Here is a 21,819-nt window from a genome sequence, read left to right as displayed (position 1 = left end):
CCCAATTCAAGGAGAACCAAGTACAATACCCTACATGACAATGATCTACCATGGAAGGAAGAACTGCAGAATTTATAGGAGGTGGAAAGAAAGAACCAAATTGCCATGAGTAAATCCTTGAACTGCTCTCTGCCTCACAAATCATACTCATTAGCACTTACTGCAAGGGTGAATTCTAACAACAAGCTGCAGGCCCTTTCTCCTAAGCACCCAAGAGTTCTCTGTTTCCATCAGAACCAATTGTGAGCACCTGCCTTGTTGCACTGATGGCCCAAGTCATTGATGCAAGCTGAAATGATATGGTTTGGATTTGTGTCCCGCCCAAATCTCATATCAAATTAGAGGAGCCTGGTAGGAAGTGAATGAATCATGGCAGAGGACTTGCCCTTTGCTGTTCTTGTGACAGTGAGTTCTTTTGATATCTCATGGTTTAAAAGTCTCTCTCTCTCCATAAAAGATTGGTATCAGGAGTGATTTAGTATATTAAATAAAGGCTTGAATGAACTCTGGGCTCATCTAGTTCTGATGCTGAGAAAGCCTTCATGAATTCCACATTTTCAGCCAGATGGAAAATTATTCTTTCCATTTTTAATATAAAAAGAAAAATTACTCAGCACATTTAAGGGAAGCAACTTTCCTATGTAGCATGAGAAAACAAAACACTGGGAGAAAACGGGAACACTGTCATATATTTCATAAAGACTTTAAAAAACTCTCAGGAAGAAATTCAGGTGCTCACTGAGAAATGTAAACTAAAAATCCTAAGCTCCCCACTGACGAAATGGACCCCCTCTTGACAAATGGGACCCCAGAAAACCTTAACTGAGTTTTTGGTCATGACATGACAAGGGGTCAAGTGCACCTTTTTTTTTTTTTTTTTTTTTTTTTGGAGACACAGTCTTGCTCTGTCGCCAGGCTGGAGTGCAGTGGCACGATCTCAGCTCAATGCAACCTCTGCCTCCAGGGTTCAAGCAATTCTCCTGCCTCAGCCTCCCAAGTAGCTGAGACTACAGATGCGCACCACCACACCCAGCTAATTTTTTTATTTTTATTTCTTAGTTTCACCATGTTGGCCAGGATAGTCTCAATCTCCTGACCTCGTGATCCGCCCACCTCAGCCTCCCAAAGTGCTGGGATTATAGCCATGAGCCACTGCGCCTGGCCAGGTGCATTTCATTATACCCGTCCTTTTTGCAGTTTAGACACAACCTTCCAGCATTAATGTTAAAATAGGTATTGTAAGACTGAGAGAACAAACTGTAGTAAACAGGACCTCAGGCAAGGGTTAAGTCATACCCCCTAAACTTAAAGGATAAACTATGTTCTAACTGCCAAAAGGTTTTTCTTTTTCTTTAGCAGCTAAAAAAGCACTGGCCTTGGGATACGCAGTATTGTTTTTAAAACAATTTGCAGTTCTACCAGATGCTGACTTACTGAACTCTGGTTCCACCAGCCATAACTACAGCTTTGATTGGACAAGAGAGTGATTTTGGTAACTTTCTCCTAATAAGACCACCAACCACGGACTGGTTCTAGTGGGTTTTACAAAGATGGCAGATTTGCGTGCTGTGTCCTGAAAAGATCTTTGATGTACAGGTTCTAACTGTAATATTTAAATGTCAAGTCTTCCCTGCAAGGTGAACATGGGTATTACATAACATGCATGTTTAATACTCATGCATCAGGACCATCTTCATGAATATTCATAGCTCCTCCTGTAACCTGTTGAATATGTATGTTTAGTCAATCAGGTCAGCAACAATGCTCTTACCCCAAACCCTCCTTCATAGTGCCTGTCTCTGGGCTTTGGCTGGAGGCCATGTTTCCCAGCCTTTGAATAGACTAGGAATAGCCTTTCCCAGGCTTTCATCAAAAGTCCTATCAACAGGCACAAGGTTTCGGATACATGACCCTATAATGTTGTTTTAAAAAGTGTAGGAAAAGAAGGCATTAGGAATCAAAAGAAACAGTATGGCTAAGTAAAAAATCCAGTATTTGAAAGAGACGTGTGTTTGAATTCCTATGTGATCTTTGGGGAAAATGTGTCTCCTCCAATTTTAGTTTATCTATCAGTAAAATGGGGATAATAATACTTACTATAACTTATATGCCTAGGGTCCACTTGGCCTTGCTATTTCCACCTTGCAAGCTGTAACCCTTTATAAGAAATAAAGCTCTCTTTTTCTAAATTTATAGATCCTGTGATTTTTTTCAGTTAACAGAATGTAACTACAGCAAACATGCTTTCATTTTTATGCTACCAGACATTTCTCTTTCTTAATGGATAGTCAGGCTACATTTTACAAGAGCTATATCCTGTAATTAGGGACACTCTGATACAGACTGACAGGAACTTATAAGGATTTTAAAAGCTGGGTAAGAATAGATGAAAAAGCCTTTTAGGAAGAGTCGCTGAAAAATGAAAATACTTAAAATGATTATGCGTGTATAATGGTCTTTAGTTTCTATGTCATGTGTTTTTTATTTTTTCTTTTCATCTTTATTTCAATGATTTCATCTAAATTATTTGGCTGCTGAGTTTCATTATATTAAGATGTAAACTTCAGGGTGGTGCTGTGCCATCCAATGAAATATACACAACCAGTAAAAAGGTTTAAGCCACAGAGGCCAAGAATTGGCTCCCTGGAATTTGATCCAGAGTCTTTCACATACTTGCAATTATCTGTGAAAAGTCATCCTAACTACTCTGGGCCTCAGTCCGCCCACATGAAAAATGAACAACACCTTAAAGGCCAATGGTGCATAATTACCATGTCAGATAACACACCCTTTCAGCAAGTATTCTCCACAATTCCAAACAGACTGATTTTTGTGTTACAATGAGACCACTTGTCCTGATAAATGAGGCATAAAATAAGCCTGGATCATCCAGTTCTGAAGTTTAATAATTTAAAATGAGTCAAAAAGAAAACCAGTGAAAAACAAGTGAGATATTTAATAAAAATACAAAGTACAGACTAAACCTCTAGAATCCTTAATCATGAATTTTCTCATGATTAGATGTATCAATGGTATTTGGAGAAAGGACTAAAAAAGTATGTCAAATTCTTTAAGAAAAAAAAACTTTTATGGGGCTAAAGATGTTTAAAATTTTAGTGACTGTTTGTATTTAGTATCTTTCCTTTAAGACGCTCAAGGTATTTGAAAGAGCTTATTTTTCTTAAATTTACCAGCGCTGTGTAGAAAAATGCCACATTTTTATGTGCTTATCTGGGCAGAGTATAATTGATTATATAATCCATACCCAAGATTACATAAATCACGATCAATTAAAAAAAATCACACATACACACACACCCACAAACCCACACACACATGAGAAAGATTTCTGCTAGATCACAATTCTCAAAGGTTCACTGTTTAGGGCGTGACTCCTGGCAGAAAATCACATAACACATCTAAGTAAACAGCTATGCAAATGGGATAGTGCTATACCATACAAAAACACTGAAAACTGTTTGGCTTTGATGAATATCATATTATTACTAATTGTACCATATTCTATCTAGTGCTGAAACTGCTTGGAAAAGTGAATTTTAGGAAATATCTTTTAAAAATGAAAGGATGTTTCTGGTAAGTGAGATTAAAGAAGGTTGAAGAACAAAGGCATAAAGACTCTAGGATGAGACGTAATCCAAACAAAGTGAAAGGGAAAAAAACATGAAGTGATCACCCTCTAATCAAATGGACAAGTACATATTACTGCTCTCTTGTACGTGAGTCAAATGTTAAGGCTGTTTGGGGTCTGTATTATTTCTACTTAGGTCTTCTCTTGACAGACTTTTTTTAAACCAGTCAGGCTCATGTGAATTCAATTTGGTAACATGGAGCTCTGCCACCCTGTCACTACACACAAGCCTGATACAGAACCTACAATCTCAGTGGCAAAAACAAGGTCCCTGAAAGAGAGAATCATCTCATTAGAAAGTTAAAGTTACATTCCATCCTTTTATCTGTCCCCATATATCCATCCTTTCTGGCTCTTAAGGTCCTCACAAAACCTGTTTTTGACACACCAAGAAGATTCAAGCTATTTTACATTATCTCCCATAGTCAGTGGGAATTTATAAATTCAGACATAATGGCACAGGAATTGTCCGGAGGAAAGAAGTAATGTGGCTTTTCCTTCTTGAACCTGCTGTCTATCTTTTGACATTTTATTATTTTATTTTATTTTAGCATTCTTCTTAAGTTGGGAAAGGGCAAGGAGCTGAAAATCATGGCATTCCTCCTTAGCAACTCTGTTGATGAGCTGGGCGGAAGATGTCCAAACAAGTGGATAAACTCAATGTAAAGAGCCTCTGGAGACTCTCTGAACCCCATAACGACAGATAACAAATCCCCGATGATGGCAATGATGTGCTTATGAATAGTGTATGTAGGGAAACAACCCTACTTTCACAACTGATACATGATTATTATATATACAGCTGTGGTCAAAATTTTTTCTGAGCTGGGCTTGGTGGCTCACACCTGTAATCCCAGCACTTTGGGAGGCCAAGGCAGGCAGATCGCTTGAGCTCAGGAGTTCAGGACCAGCCTGGGTAACACGGCGAAACCTCATCTCTACAAAAACTACAAAAATTAGCCTGGTGTGGGAGTGTGCGCCTATAGCTCCAGGTACTTGGGGGGGGGCAGAGGTGGTAGAATCACTTGAGCCCAGGAGGTAGAAGCTGCGGTGAACTGTGATCATGCTACTGCTCTCCGGTCTGGGCGACAGAGTGAGACCCTTTCACAAAAAAGGAAAAGAGAAAAAAAATTGTTTTCTATTCTAACTCTGTGGTGATAGAATGGTGATGGGTAGGGAGAATGGAGGAAAGGGACTGGGAAAAGGGCAGCCAGAAAGAACATGCTTCCTGGGGTTCAGGGCATTGGTTATCTCCTCTCTGCCAGTAAGCTTAGAACAAGATACATCCCTCACACTGAAAACCAGAAGTTAAGAAAATGTGTAGCTGCCTACTATATATAGACTGCTGATGTCGGGGAGAGAATCACAAGACTCTCAGTTTGATTATGCTACTATTAGGCCTGACAAAAGGTAACTACGCCCATATTTTAATTTATAATGATAGGTAAAACAGCCAAGTTCTACCTAAGCGTCAAACAATCTTACCAACTATCTATCGCTGATCGCCCTTCTGACAACTGAATTTTAAAAAATAAATTTACTGGAGAAAAGGGGAAGGGATTCCTGTCTCTCCACTCCGGACAGAAATTTCTCTAAAAGAAGACCACTACTAGGGAGGGAGAACTCTTTGGGCCTGCAGGAGAAGTCAGTCTTGGCTTATAAAGGGCCTTAGTAAAAAGATGCCCTAGTGGAAAAACAAACAAGATGCCCAAAACAAAGAACAGGACATCAATTCTGGAGCTGGCACCAAGAACGGCAGAAGGGACAAAAGGGAAGCCAAGTTAAAACCACGAGGAGAACTAGTTGCTAATAAGCAATCCATTTTCTGAAAGCTCTGTGGAGAGTCTGATTTTGTGACATCACTAGAGGGCTCTGATTTACCAAGTCTTAGACGGAGGTCAGAGGGACATCTTTTGTCGAAATGCTAGCAACATGCTGGGTCTCAAAGTCAAATTCAATATAAAAGGACAGTCTATTCATCAAAATTCCTATCAGTAGGTACAAGGTTTCAGATACATGACCTTAAAATGTTGTTTTAAAAAGCGTAGGAAAGGAAGGCATTAGAAAACAAAAGAAACAATATGGCTAAGTAAAAAACCCAGTATTTGAAAGAAACATGTGTTTGAATTCCTATGTGATCTTTGGGAAAATGCATCTCCTCCAATTTACAGTTTATCCATCAGTAAAATGGAGATAATAATACTAATTGTAACTTACATGCTATCTAGGGTCCACTTGCCCTTGCTATTTTCACAAGACTGCTCTGAATCCCCAATCCCATGGCCAGGGGTAAGACATATTTTCCTAAGATGTGAGCAGATTCTCAGGAACTGACTCTCTCCTGGTCTTTTCAGACTCTGGCCTCCTGTGTGCTCAGGTGCTTTCTCTACTCTGCATGAAATGATGCCAGACACCAAACTGCCAGTTTCCCCAAATACAGCACTTAAACCTGGCATTTCCAGAGTTTTACTGACACTGAGTAATTTGTGATCATGAGTTTGAAATGTATCGTAGAAGGCCGTGACTGTGCGTAAATTCACCCACTTTGTCTCCCTGCCTCTTCCCTCTTCTTCTAAGCCCCTCCTCTCCTAAACTAGCTCCAGTTTTTCTACTTCTATGAAGCTGAGGAGCTTCCTTTCCTCTGAAGCCTCTGGACTAGCCAACCAAGTCTGGGGATGGAGACTCATTCTCTACCCTAAGCACTTAACAAAGTTATTTTCCCAAGTAAAGCAATCCTCTCAAAAAATTCTGGCAAAAGCTGTTAAAGCTCTAACATTTTCTTCATTTCTTCACAAGATTTTGCAGAACTGCTAATGCAGGTAATTAAATTAACATAAAAGTGCTAGCACAATGCCTTGAACACAGTAAATATGAAACCGCTAGTGGCTACCATATAATGGTGATGACAGCTAGATTCAGTCCCTGAAAAGACCATGCCTACACCAACCACAGAGTCCAATCACTTCCAAATGGGGGACCTTGGACTTTGACTGGCTGAGGTAATTGACGACATACAATTGAAAGCTAGGAAAGTCTCAATTTTCCTTCAAAAACACAATAGTCTTGATAGACAAGAGTTCATTGACTTGTCATAGTAGCATCTCCGCCACTTTCCAAACACCCTATAACAATATACAGCTGAACAGACAACAGGTATAATACTGTGAAAGTGTCTTGATCACTCCAATACATTAAAGAGAGAAATTCTGAAGTACTGTTTTCACCAATCCTAGAACACTGTCACTTAGAACTTCAGATCTCCTTCTATTTACATGAGGTTTTGTTTTGTGTTAAAACGCAAAGTTTTTCTCCTATATGGCAACTTTTAGCAGGACAAAAAGCTCTTCTTCCATCTCAAAACCAAAAACATATACACCCCACTTAAGAGACTGCAGATTACTATGAAAACAAAGCTGTTCTTCCTCTGGAGATTCTCATGGGTTTGGCCTTTGGCATTCCTGCTGACAGGATTTAGCCTGGTAGACTGTAAGCTCTCTCTGAGGCTCAGCTGCTCATGCTTGCCTCTGGACAACAGCACAGTAGATCTGGGGATCTTGCCAGGATTCCTAGACTCTAAGTAGTAAGGTGCATTAGACCTACTGCAGGCAGTAGTGCTTCTAGGCATTTAACTCTCATTTTTGGGCCATGAGCCACCGTGGCTCATGGTAATCCCAGCACTTTGGGAGACCAAGGTGGGCGGATCACTTGAGGTCACGAGTTCGAGACCAGCTTGGCCAACATAACGAAACCCGTCTCTGCTAAAAATACAAAAATTAGCTGAGCGTGGGGGTAAGCACGTGTAGTTCCTGCTACTCGGGAGGCTGAGGCATGAGAATTGCTTGAACCCAGGGTGAAGGCTGCAGTAAGCCGAGATCTCACCACTGCACTCCAGCCTGGGCAACAGAGCAAGACTCTGTCCCCCCAAAAAAAAGAAAAAGAAAAAAAGTAATTTTTGGCCAGGCATGGTGACTTACACATGTAATCTCAGAGCTTTGGGAGGCCGAAGTGGGAGGATCACTTGAGACCAGCGGTCCAACGTTACAGTGAGCTATGATCATGCCACTGCACTCCAGCCTGGGCGACAGAGCGAGACCCTGTCACTAAAAAAAAAAAGTCATTCCCTTGCCCCCGGCAGGATGTTGGAAGAAAAAGTTCTATACACACATGAACAAACATAAACACTCATATACGCAGAAGTCAGCTCGCAGCAGACAGGCCAGACTTGGACCAGCAATAATGAATATAATAGTTTATACATAAACCTGCAGGATTAACAACTGCCAGTTGCCACCATTTTAAAGGGTAAACGAACAGAAACCTGAATGCAATCAAGTGAATGAATGTTAGTCCCAGGCCCTCTGTGCATCCCTGAAAGCTATTTTTATGTTAGCCACAGCCTAAATGAGATTCTAGGTACTATCTGATAAGGAAAAGTGAACATGTAGCCATTTTGAGAAGGATTAAATTTAGAGGCAGCATCAAGGTCTTTCTGCTTCTAAATGGGCCACAAATTCTTAGGACTGGAACAAGAATTATGTGTCTCTAAAAATAGGAAGATGTGGCCGGGCACGGTGGCTCACACCTGTTATCCCAGCACTTTGGGAGGCTGAGGCTGGCAGATCACCTGAGGTCAGGAGTTCAAGACCCGCCTGACCAACATGGAGAAACCCCGTCTACACAAAATTAGCCGGGCATAGTGGCACATGCCTGTAATCCCAAACACTCGGGAGGCTGAGGTAGGAGAATCGCTTGAACTCGGGAGGCAGAGGTTGCGGTGTGCCGAGATCACACCATTGCACTCCAGCCTGGGCAACAAGAGAGAAACTCCATCTCAAAAAAAAAAGAAAAAAAAGGAAGAAAATAAAATAGGAAGATGTGACATAAAAGTGTTTTATTTATAGCTCATGACAAAATCCTAAAAAACTTCAATGAAGTGGAGCTATAAGCGCCAAGGTGTTGGCCCAAAGTTTTTCTGTAGGGAGACCTACAAATTAGTTCCTTTTGGGAAAATCTGTGCTGAGTTCACTTTCATGTGCTCATAATGTTGCCTCAGTGAGCTCCCTAACAAGGGACAACCACAAAGATCCGCCAGTAAAGAAAAATGCTGAAGTGTTACAACAAAAGGCTACAGTTCCTAATCTAGACTTTAAATCAGCTAGCTTAACTAAACAGCTTCTCTTAAATGCAAAGTCAACCACTCACCTTCCTCAAAGCTGGCCTTCTTCTGTTTCACTAGAACACGGAAGTTTTCAGCAGGATTCACACTTCCAACCTAGAATATACCAACAGATGATAAACCTACAGGTTATTTCTCTTTTTAGCAGCACCCCAGGCAATATAAGATGGCTTAATGTAGTAAGTGTGCTCTTATAAAATAAAACCAAACACAAAGAGAAGGCCTTTTCTATTCATTTTCATTTCCAGGGCTCTGTGAAAGGCCGGCAGATTTCAGTGGTCCAAGAGCTGCCCTCTGTGCTTTCACTCACCTTGCTTTGTGAAAGCTGATTTCTTTCCAGAGGGGTCAGAAAAGTATTACAACTCAAGCCACCAGCCAGCCCAGCTGGAAGGCTTTGTGTAGCACAGATTGCCTGTATATCCTGTCACCCAACCAATTAGAAAGCGGAGGATTCTGCAGTGTGGGGTCGGTTTCTAATATACTTGCCCCACTAAGATAACATGAGAAATAGAGCTTAATGCCTGATTCACCGAAGTGCCCATTAGTGGGACTGCTGCTGACCCTCTGGCACTGAAGTTTTGGTAGAATATACAAAGCATACCCAGGTTGAACACGTCCTCAGAAAGTAAAAGCAGATTATGGACAAAGATGTACTGCAGTGCTAGGTGAGGAAGTTTGAAAGACGAAACTCTGCCATATTATATGGAACTTTCTGATTATACCTATGTTTTTAATCTGCTGGCCCCAACCCTCACAGGGCCTAAGAACCACTCAGCTCATAAGAAAGAAAACAATGGGGTTCCAAAATATACTAAAGCTTCCAGTTTGCTCGGATATAGGAAGCAGAAAAGCTCTCAGAACAAGATCATGACTTTTTCCTTTACTATTATATATAAAACATCTAAATGAAATCTAAATCATTTTTCACACATTCAGTTTTTCTGAGTTTCTGTTCGAGGTGAGAATAAAGGCATGCCCTTTATTCCCTGACTATCCTTCCTAGTATATTTTGTTAAAAAGTTATCAGCTAATTTTTAAGATCTGTTGATTCACACTAATGCTGCTTAAAAGAAGGCACTATTTGGCTGGGTGCAGTGACTCATGACTATAATCCCAGTGCTTCGGGAGGCTGAAGCGGGCGGATTGCTTGAGCCCAGGAGTAACATACTGAGACCCCACCTCTATGAAAAATAGCCGGGTGTGGTGGCATGTGCCCTTAGTCCTAGCTACACAGGAGGCTGAGGCAGGAGGACCACTTGAGCCCAGGATTTCAAGGCTGCAGTGAGTTAAAATCACACTACTGTACTCCAGCCTGGGTGACAGTGACAACCTATCTCTAAAATTAAATAAAATATTCTTCCTCCTGGCTGACCAAGATATAAAAATAAATAAATAAATAAATAAAATAAAATAAGGTAGTATTTTCAAGTTCCAAAAAATTTCTCATTAAATAAAAATCTCATGTATCAAAGGATACTTACTTGGGGAAATCCTAAACTTGTGAATCCTGTTCTAAAGTTGCATGTTAGAAAATAGGAAAGTTATACTAACTTAAATTGTATGTACTTGAAGATTAAGGTTCGTTATCACTAACTCCCATTTATCCTATCATTTTGACTAGCTGAAAAGCTGCAAAATAATGCCAACAGCAAAATCTCAACACTGAGATGTTCCACATTCTATAAAGAGCTCTATATACCTTATGTCATATAGATAATTCTGTAGGCAATTGATGATAATAATTACTTAAAGAAGTATGGAATGGGTCTTTATGGCTTCTACAGAGCAAGGACCAGAGAAAGTGATCGTGATCTTACTTGAAAGTGATAAGAACGGACTAACAAAAATTGATGCACTCTCCCTCAAGCCCCAAACTTCCTGCAAAGGGGAAAGCACACTTGAAAAGCTTAGCTTACAGAAGTGACACTGCCTTCAGCCAGACTGGAGACGCTGAAGTGGGCTCCCCCTTGCTCAGTCTTTAATTTTTTAGCGGTAGGTCCATCTTCATGGCTAGAAAAGAAAAAAACAAAAACTTCTCTTAAAACAGAACAAATAATACAAAACCAGATTGCTATTGTGAAACTTATTTTCCAAGCACCAAAAAAAGAAAAGAAAAATAATGAAGAAGAAAAGAAATACAATAGCTACATGTAGTCCTTCTACAAACAAGCTGCCTCCCTTTCCCAGCCACCGGGCTCCTAAGGGCCTAACTTGAGGCAGCCCTGGCTTTGTTTCACAGCAGTATGAGAATCAGAATTAAGCAATCACATCATAAGGTCCTTGGAAAAGATGAAACTGCAAGCACAGATAATGGAAATTTAACATTTAAGTAAGAAATCCATTTACTCTTCAGATACTATTTTCTAGTTCCTGTCTCAGAATTGACAGCTATTAGCTTTCCATGTACACGGAAGACCTTTGTGTCTAACAACCCATTTTCTCCATCATGTATGTTAGAGCTTTTTTTATAAGCTTCTGTTTACAACTGTCAAAACTTACTAGACAATCCTTAATTAACTATGCAAGAGCTTTCCCTCTTAAAGAAGTTGTAAACTATAAAAAAAACACTTCCCCAAAAACTTTTAATTTGTTCTTTTATAAACCTAATTCTGTTTTGTGCAATATGCTAACAGTCCAGTAGCATCTGTGTGCTAAGGAGAAGTATATCAAACATCTTGCCTCAAGTAACATGCTGGCTTTAACAGCCTGTCTTAAAGTCAAGAGGAGGTCAAGTTAATTGCAAAACAGAAGAAAATCAAATCCAAAGACTCTGCCTGTAATCTCCCTTAAGCTGCTGAACATAAAGAAATGAAGATTTTTTTCTCCCAGAGAGAAATGCAATCTAGGGCAAAAGCAGCCATCAGAAATGGCTAAATGATAAGAGAAATTAGTAACCAAGATCTAGAAATTTTAAAAATTCATTTATTTTAACAAATAAAAATTGTATATATTATCATGTACAAAATGTTTTAAAATATGCATTTATTGTGAAATAGCTAAATTAAGCTAATTATCATATGCATTATTTCATTTACTTATTTTATTATGAGAACAGTTAAAATTTCTCAGCAATTTTCAAGACTAGTATTTCTAAATGTGTTGTTTTTTTGCTCAAAGCCTCAACCTTCAGACAACGAGGCTTGAAAATGAAGTTATTTTAAAAATGAAGCAAAAATAAATTTTAAAAATAAAGTGAAGCAAAGAGAAAATAAAACATACATGGGCTTCCTCAATTTCAATAATGAATTTCCTCTTAGAGGTAGGTAAAAGAACTAAAGTAATCATCACAGCCATACATCCATGAATTAAAACTTGCATCTTTCCCATTCACAACTAAACGTTTTCCCTTTGAGAAGTAGACAAGAGCGAAGTAGAAGACAGAAGGGTGGGAACCAGGAAACATTACAAGGGATAAGTCACCCAGAACTCTTTTCTTGCAAATAGAATAAAAAATAAACACAAAGCCTTCGTGGAAAAATGGAAGAAAAAAAGCTGAAATCCAAGGTAGAATGAAATTCCATTAGAAGTTGAGTCTGTTTTAAAAAAAAGGTCAGGGCCAGTCATTTCAATTAACCTTTGCCAGTTCTTCCCAAGAGACAAGCCAACAACATTAAACTACTAAAGAGTTGGGGTCAAAAGACCTGGATTCTAGTCTCAATTTTGCCGCTGACTAGCCCTGGAATCTTAAACCTTCTTGAAGGTGTTCACTGTGTACTAATTTTTATCTATCTAGAGTTTAGAGTCTAGTAAGCTACAAGCCTCTCTGAGCTTCAGTCTGCTCCTTAGGAAAGCACTATGATGAAAACTACCATCAGTATATCAACTATTCTCTTCCACAAATACAGATTCACTTATATAGTAGTATTAAGAAGGATTACACATAAAAAGCTAAGTTATGGGGGAATATGAAGTTGAATCACATGAAGAATTTCTTCAACCCTCCAAAATGAGGTTCTAGGGAAAGAAGGGTAAACAGACATATACACAATTTTCCCATACCAGGCAAGTAAAAGTAGCCCCAGTCATATGTAGAACATAGTAAAATTTAGTATGGTTAATATTCTCCAGGCCAAATCATTTAACAGCATTATTAGGAATTTTTTGTATACTAAATTCATAATCTCTATGTGAAGTGGGAAAGAGTAATGACTCTCTTCCCTAAATTATCTATGAAGGCTATAAGCTCTAGAAAGTAGAAATTTATACACACAAGATCACAGTAGACATATAAATGTCAGCAGTTGGTCCATTTGGATGATGAGACCATGGGTAATTTGTTCTTTCTCCTTTCTTATTTTCTTTCACAAACATGTATGAATTTTGCAATTCACTTATTTAGCCTACTATTTACTGAATATGTATTATATAGCAGTCACTAAGCTAGACTCTAAACTCTCAATATACAAAAATTAATATACCATCAACACCTTCAGCCAAATAAAAATTTAAGTATACATATAGACAATTAACAAAATACTGTGATAGGCAGCCTATCTCTTTCAGAGGATAGAAAATAGTTGCACTGGCCAGGCGCGGTGGCTCATGCCTGTAATCCCAGCACTTTGGGAGGCTGAGGCAGGCAGATCATGAGGTCAGGAGATCGAGATCATCCTGGCTAATACGGTGAAACCCCATCTCTACTAAAAGTACAAAAAATTTGCCGGGCATGGTGGCGGGCGCCTGTAGTCCCAGCTACTCGGGAGGCTGAGGCAGGAGAATGGCGTGAACCTGGGAGGCAGAGCTTGCAGAGTCAAGATCGTGCCATTGCACTCCAGCCTGGGTGACAGAGAGACACTGCGTCTCAAAAAAAAAAAAAAAAAAAAAAGGAAATAGTTGTATTGGGCTAAAGCATAAGGTGCAAGCTGAGAAGTAGTGAGATGGAGCTAGAAAATACATTAATTAGGAGTATTAAAAAACGTGAGGAAAGAAAATGGTTTTCTCTAGGCAGCGCGCGTGCTGTCTGTCCTGTCTTGTGGCTTTGTTGCTGGGCACACTGCTCTCGGCTGATCCCTGCCGAACTGTGGGGACGGTCACCTGGGCAGGATCCTTTACGACCCCTTCTCTGTTCCTCTGTCATCACGGGGAAAAAATCTCTCAAAACTCTCCCCAGAAAGGCGAAAAGATATTCAAAAGCCCTTCTTCCATTTTCCTTCCAGTGGGCACCAAGCCCAGCATTTGCGGCACCCACTGCTGGCAGTCTGGCCAGGTGTCTGTTACCTTGAAAAATGGCTACTGGACAGGATTGTGTGGTTACTCTCATGGACATAGGCTGGTTTTTTGTTCAAATGGAGCAGCAGCAAAATCCTCATCTGAGGAATAAATCTTGTGCAGCTGTACAGTACAAATCATGGAAGGGTGGTAGAATAATTGCAGTGAGTTATGAAGCTCGTGCATTTGGGGTCACTATATGTAGGCAGATGATGCAAAGAAGTTAAGTCCAGGTCTTCCACTGGCACAAGTTTGTGAGTACCATGGGAAAGCTAACCTCACCAAGTACCGGGAAGCCAGTGTTGAAGTGATGGAGGAAGTCTTGTTTTGCTGTGATTGAATGCGTCAGCATCGATGAGGCTTATGTAGATCTGACCAGTGCTGTACGAGAGAGACTGCAAAAGCTACAAGGTCAGCCTATCTCAGCAGACTTGTTGCCAAGCACTTAAATTGAAGGGTTGCCCGAAGACCCCACAACAGCATAAGAGACTGTTTCAGAAAGGTACCTCCGCAGCATATTGCTTCTGCTTCCTGCCTTTAGAACCTGCTTTGCATGGTCATGCTGATTCTCCTTGGAATAACTGAAAGGAAACTTAATCTATGGCCTCAATGAATCACAAGGACTCAATGGAAGGATATACAAATGTTCTTATCTTTCCAGGTATATGGATGTTGAGAAGCTGTGAAATCTGTATGAAAGTATATTTTTCTTTAGATATAACTAGGGCAGGTTAGTGTTATCAACACAAGGCAGAAGGTTGACTGAGCACTTTGTCATTGGTAGCTTAATTTATATCATTGTAACTTAGTGTCTTGGCTTCTTCATCTACAAGAAGGGTAAGCTTTTTAAAGGGGGACCTCAGATATAGGGAATTCAGTCATTCAAAATTTCTAATGACTTCTTAGCACATTATCAAATATGGGCTGTGCAAGGCCCTTCTCATTGTATTTTAGTACCTTTCCCCTTCATAGTTATTTTCCCACTCCCTCTACACCCCACTTACCCTCTTGTACCCACCAATATGTCAGATACATCTTAGATGTGTATATATTTTTATTAAGTTATACAGTACTGCTTTGTGTATGTGCTTTTTAAGTACAAGATGATATAGGCTATTATAGATCTCATTCTTTTCTTTAATTTTCCTTCAATGGTGACCTTAGACATCTGTCCATGTGGCTGTTACTTGCAGCATAATCCATGATATGGATCTACCATGTTTACAGACCATTTTCCCCTAGTGACGAGTTCACTGGTTGCTTCTAATGTCCTACTGTAACAGTTTACATTCCCCCTTAGCAGTACACAGAAGTTCCTGTTTCTCCCATATTCTCACCAACTGGTATCATCTAATGTTTAAAAATATTTGCCAATATGTTTTTTTGTTTTGCTTTGATTTACATTTCTCTGATTACTAATTGAGATTGAAGATCTCTTCATACACTTGTAAGCCAGCTGAGTTTCTGCTCCTGTGATTTGCTTATTTATAATCTGTGCCCATTTTTCCATGGAAAAACTGAAAAATTATTTTTGGATTTGCCAAGAGGTCCTTGTATATCCTAATTATTAGTTCCTTGTCTTTTTTTTTTTTTTTGAGATGGGAGTTTCACTGTGTTGCCCAAGCTGGAGTGCAGTGGCTGTTCACAGGTGTAATAATGGCTCACTGCTGCCTTGAACTCTGGGCTCAAATGATCCTCCTGCCTCAGCCTCCAGAGTAGCTGGGACTACAGGTGTGTGCCATCATGCCTAGCTAATTTTTATATTTTTTGTAGAGATGAGGTCTCACTATGTTGCCCAGGCTTTTATATATTTTTTTATTTTCTACTTGGTTATTGATGTGTTGTGAAATGATAAATGGTTTTTTAATAATTTCATTTTTGTTTACTTTTAAAAAAAGAAAATGGTTTTCTCTAGATAGTTGGATTATGAATAGATGCCTCTTTTCTTTCTGCTTATCTGGATTCTCTCATTTGTGTAAAAGAGTTTGACCTTATGCTGAGGATAATGGGAGGCCATTAGAGCAAGAGTTTTTTAATTGGGGGTCCAAAGATGACATCGAGGAATCTGTGAACTACCAGAAATTATATCCAAACTTCAAAACTCAGTATGTTAAAGCATTTTTCCGGGAAGACGGTTCATAGATTTTGTATCAAGTGAGTCCACTGCACTCTCTGTCTTTCACACATGATTAAGAATCATTACTTTTAAGAATTTTAAGCAAGACAGTGATGGGATCAGGTTTGTTTTTTAAACTCAGGTAGCAGCATGAATTGGAAAGGGGTAAGACAAATTAGGGAAATTAGTGAAGAGGTTATCTCAGACAGGCTAAAATGAGAAGGCCTACATAAAAGCAGTGGGCGATGCTATTAAGAGCTTGCATTTCTTTTTAATGCTTACCATGTGCTAGTCACTATGTTAGGCACATTTAAATTATCTCAGTTAAACTTTGCAACAACGCTATGAGTTAGCTGTTTCAGCATCCTTTTACAGATGAGCAAACCAAGCCTCAAGAAAGTTCGATCCCTTGTTTAAAGCACACAGTAAGGGGAAAGAACTAATCCTGTACTCACCCATTCTCCTATCCAACCTCCTGGAAGGCAGGCATTTGTTATTGCCACTTGACATTGAGCAACTTGCCAATTTCAACTGCTTTTAAGGGGAAATGCTTGAGTTTAGCTCCAAATTCGACCCCAAAATCAATGCCATTAGCCACCAGACTAAACCTTAAGTGAAAGGGTTAGATTTGAGGTAAATGTAATACAACTTGGTAAACCAATTACATATAGAATGTAAAAGAAAAGGAAGACTCCCAAGAAATTAGGTGTCATTCACTGAAATAGAGAATAACAGCATGAAGAGGGGTTGGAAAGGAGCAGGAAGAAGAAAGCAGATAACAAAGCCATTTCTGGCATACTGAACTTGAGGGGCCTACAGGCACCTAAGCTATTTAGTGGATGGGATAGAAATCTGAGCTGAAGATGGATATTTAGTAGTTTTTGAGGCTCTGAAATAAAAAAGAGGTCTTGGGACATGCATTGCTAAGGCAAAGTGGCATTACAGTTTGAAGTACAAGCTCTGGAGTCAGACTGCCTACACTTAAATCCTTACTCCAACACTTACCAACTACAATCTTGGGCAAGTTTCTCATCTTCTCTAATCCTGAGTCTCCTGAGCTTTAAGTTGGGGGTCAACAGAAGAATCTACTTCATAGGATGGCAACGTGGGTCCAAACAGATAATGTGAGTAAAGCACTTAGCATCATGTAAAGCACTTAACATATTAAGTTTTGAAGTCTGAATATAATTTCAGGTAGTTCACAGATTCCTTGATATCATCTTTGGAACCCTGATTAAAAACCCTTGCTTTAATGGCCTCCCATTATCTTCAGCATAAGGTTCAATAAATGTTTGCTGTTTCTGAGGACAAATCCTACAGAATATCAACACAAAAACACACAAAAGCAGCCCCCACAGGAATCTGAGAGGGAACTGCAAAAGACTGAAAAAGAAAAACTTGGAGAAGCTGAAGTTAAGACAGATATATGAGACTCAGGAAAAAAGGAATAACTGACAGTGTCAAGTGCTTCAAAGAGGTCAAGAAAGCAAAGGACCACAAAGCCGAAGTGAATTTAGCAGTTAGTGTCTTTTGGAAGATGAGTTGCAAGGATGTGGTGGGGGCAAAAGCTGGTGAGAATGAGAGAGTTGCAAGGATGTGGTGGGGGCAAAAGCTGGTGAGAATGAGAGCTGAGAAAGGTTGCAGAATAGACTATTCTTCCAAGAGCCTGGCTTCTGGAAGGAAAGATAATAATTAGATTAGTAATTAGTAACAGGTAGTAATTAGAGGGAAGAAGCTAGGGGGATTATTTTGTGTTAAATGAAAGAAATTTAACATGAGAGAAGAAAGGAGCTAGTGGTAGCGAGGGAGAAGCTAAAAATACAGAAAGAGAGAAGAAATTATTAGTGGCCTAAAGTACCAGATGAGGCAGAAAAAGGAATCCATCCTAGGGAACAAAGTAAGACTCTATCTCGACAAAATATAAAAAACTTAGCTACTCAGGAGGCTACTGAGGATCCTCAAGTTGGGAGATCTCTTGAGCCCAGGAGGTCTAGGCTGTACTGAGCTGTGACTGTGCCACTGCACTCCAGCCTGGGTGACAGAGAGAGACCCTGTCTCAAAAACTAAAATTAAAAAAAAAAAAAAAGAAAAAAAAAGGATCCAGGGCACAGGTAAAGGAATTCACTTTAGGCAGGATGAAATAAATACCCTATTTCACTGAGACAGGAAAAGAAGGGAGGTACACGCAAAAACAGGTATGTTTTGAGATAAGATGGGCCAGAAAACTGCGGAGTTCTCACCTGATAATGGTTACGCTTTGTGTTCCCACCCAGATTTTTTTCTCTCTTTTTTTTTTTAAGACAGAGTCTCACTCTGTTGCCTAGGCTGGAGTGCAACGGTGTGATCTCAGCCCACTGCAAACCTCTGCCTCCTAGGTTCAAGCAATTTTCGTGTCTCAGCCTCCCGAGCAGCTGGATTACAGGCTTGTGCCACCACAGCCAACTAATTTTTTATTTTCTTTTTGTGGAGACAGGGTTTCACCATGTTGGCCAGGCTGGTCTGGAACTCCTGACCTCAAGTAATCTACCTGCCTTGGCCTCCCAAAGTGCTGGGATTACAGGCGTGAGCCACTGAGCCCAGCCCCAAATCTCATTTTGAATTGTAATCCCCAGGTGTTTAGGGAGAGACCGGGTGGGAAGTGACTGGATTATGGGGGCGGTTCCCTCATGCTAATCTTGTGATAGTGAGTGAATTCTCATGAGATCTGATGGTTTCATGTAAGGTACTTTCTTCTGTGCTGATATACACTCGCTCTCGCCTACTGCCACATAAGATGGACCTTTGCTTCTCCTTCGCCTTCTGCCATGATTTTAAGTTTCCCAAGGCCTCCCCAGCCATGTGGAACTGTGAGTCAATCAAACCTCTTTCCTTTATAAATTACCCAGTCTCGGGTATTTCTTTATAGCAGCACGAGAACAGACTAATACACCACCTATTGGCCTCTACTGTCATTGTCACTGCTAACATGCCAGGCACATGACTAGGATTTTTAAAATCATTTACTCTAAACACTGTGTTCTTACTATTTGCTAGGCACTTTGCCAGGTCCTAGGGATACAAGAATGAACGGCATACACCGCTCGCATTAACCCCCATGACAACTCTATGAGACAGATATTCCTATTATCCCTATTTTACCCATGAGGAAACTGAGGCTTTGAGAGGATAAGTAACCTATGCCTAAGGCCATACTGCAGAGCAAGGGGTCTGACTCATATGGGCTGACTCTGGAGTCAGAAGTCTTAACTATTAACCAAGTGAGGATGTCTGCTGAGAGTAAGTGAGGAGGAGTCTTCGTGGACCTGAAAAGAGCAGAAAGCTTTATACCACCTGCATAGAGATAAACAGAAATCAAGATCACGTATACATCAGCTGCACAAGCAGGATTAGACCTGAGATGTCCGAATTCTCATGCAAGTTCCCTGTCCAAGAGATGACATTTTCATTTCAAGGGTGTACAGCAACATAAAGGGAAGCAACGCTTTTATATGATGAGGGTAATATTTAGTATATTTTGGGACTACAGTGTCAACTGGTGCTCTTATCCTCTTGAAATGAAGAAATCACTTCTAACACTAGGTATTCAACAAGTCCAAGACAAATATCAGATCTTCTCAAAGGTTCAATGTTTTTATAGACAATGATACTATTATTGCTTTAGGTTTTGACTATTGCCTTCCTTCCAAATACATTCATGGGCCACAAAATGACGTTTTGGTCAATGACGAGCCACATATACAATGGTGGTCCCATAAGATTATAATGAAACTGAAAAATTCTTATTGCCTTGTGACATTAGGGCTGTCATGACATCATAGCACAAAACATTACCTTTTTTTTTCTTTTTTAATTAAGATGGAGTCTCGCTCTGTTGCCCAGGCTGGAGTGCAATGGCATGATCTCAGCTCACTGCAACCTCTGCCTCCCAGGTTCAAGAGATTCTCCTGTCTCAGCCTGAGTAGCTGGGACTATAGGCACACACCACCACGCCCAGTTCATTTTTGTATTTTTAGTAGAGATGGGGATTCTCTACTAAAAATGTTGGCCAGACTGTCTCGAACTCCTGACCTCAGGTCATCTGCCCACCTCAGCCTCCCTAGGCATCTATCATTAGATATGTTTATATATGCAAATACCTCTTTGTTACAAATGCCTACAGTATTCAATATAGTAACACACTGCACGGGTTTGTACCTTGGGGGCAAAAGGCCATACCACATAGCCTAGGTGTGTAGTAGATTCTACCATGTGGGCTCATGTAAGTACACTCTGTGACATTCACACAACGAAATTGCCTAACGACACGGTTCTCAGAATGTATCCCTGTCGTTAAGTGAAGGATGACAGTTGCTCAAAGTGCTTTAATATCTGTGATTTCATTGTTATAATATCTCTTGAGATTTTTCTTTAAGTGAAGAAAATCTCATAAAGGTAAAATTATTTCACCAAAATCATATCAAGTGAAAAAACTGGAATGATTCCCAGCTCTTAAGATGATTAAACTGCCTGAACAGACAATTGTCCACTCCTGATCTTAGCCCCTCTCCCCTCCACTGGAAATATGTATCCTGAATCCAGAGATGATGAATATATACAAAAACATTGTGAATTGTTGGCAATTTTTTCTTTCCTTGGAAAAATTACCTCTAGAACTGACTGGAGCTTTATCATCCAAATTGAGGGGTTTCAGAACCTTGTAGAAAGGACTGAATCATTCTTCTTGAATACAGGTGGTACTCAATATTTGCTAAATGAATCATTTCTGCAATTCTTAAAAACTAAGCTTTCTCAGAAGAGAGAGAGAGAATAGGAGCGTGAGCAAGTGTGTGTGAGTAAGATACTTCTCAGACCCCTGCAAGATTAACTTAGCTATGCTGCGAGCCATTATGGGAGCAAAGAACAAGAAGCTCAGCACACTCAAGCTTCCAGAAGAGTGCCCAGCAGGACCAGAGCCAAAGGTGTGATCACAGCAGGGATCAAACAACAGAACAGCATCCTTCTGGGTCTGGGTGGTGCGCTTTTTTAACTAGCTAATTTACATTTTAATCAAAGGGAAGAGCAGAAAATGGCCCATTTCTTTCCCACAACACCAGAAGGTAATCAAGATCATGGACTGGAGCTTTAACACACAGAGAGAGAATAGCCCTGTGATTGCAGTGAGACTAGAGCAAGGTGTCATAGAAAGAAAAGGCTACAGACTTTTATTGAACTGTTTTAAAATACAAATCCAGAAGGTAGGTAAGGATAGCAGGGGGAAAGTGAATTTTTAGTGACAGTCTTCTTGTGTAGAATGATGATAGACTAAACAGAAATGAAAACCTCTCCAGGATGTGTAAGGAATGCACATCATAAAATCTATCAAGAAACAATCTATCAATTTCCTTGAGAGATGGTCTTATAGGGGGCGGGCAGTTGGCGGGGAGGAACCAAGTGCATGCTTTTTTTTTTTTCAATTCAGACAAAGCTTGGATGTTAACCTTTAGCAAGTCACAGAATGTGCACAGCTTTCTATTCAATTTAGACAGTAATTCTCTAAATCAACGATTTATAGAAACCTGTGAAGACTTCCAAAAATTACTCAATACTTCTCCACTGGGGTATTTATAAATAAGAAGCTTTGTCAATAAAGATAGTTGTGGAGAGAAAATCAAATAAAAAAGGAAAAAAAAT

The 21,819-nt window shown here is 39.9% G+C and overlaps 1 protein-coding gene across 1 annotated transcript in view; it reads right to left on the bottom strand.

The window, feature by feature from the left end:
• XRCC5 (X-ray repair cross complementing 5) overlaps positions 1-21,819 on the bottom strand; it is a 97,336-nt gene that overhangs the window by 34,658 nt on the left and 40,859 nt on the right. The window contains exons 15-16 of the mRNA XM_055290554.2: positions 10,742-10,835; positions 8,852-8,921 (exon numbers count right to left, since the gene is read on the bottom strand). Of these exons, the coding sequence (XP_055146529.2) occupies positions 8,852-8,921; positions 10,742-10,835 (164 nt within the window). The remainder of the gene's footprint in view (positions 1-8,851; positions 8,922-10,741; positions 10,836-21,819) is intronic.

Source organism: Symphalangus syndactylus, chromosome 8, assembly GCF_028878055.3.
Source record: "Symphalangus syndactylus isolate Jambi chromosome 8, NHGRI_mSymSyn1-v2.1_pri, whole genome shotgun sequence".
NCBI lineage: Eukaryota > Metazoa > Chordata > Mammalia > Primates > Hylobatidae > Symphalangus > Symphalangus syndactylus.
Note: the sequence above shows the minus strand (reverse complement) of the source record. Positions and strands in the feature narration are given on the sequence as shown.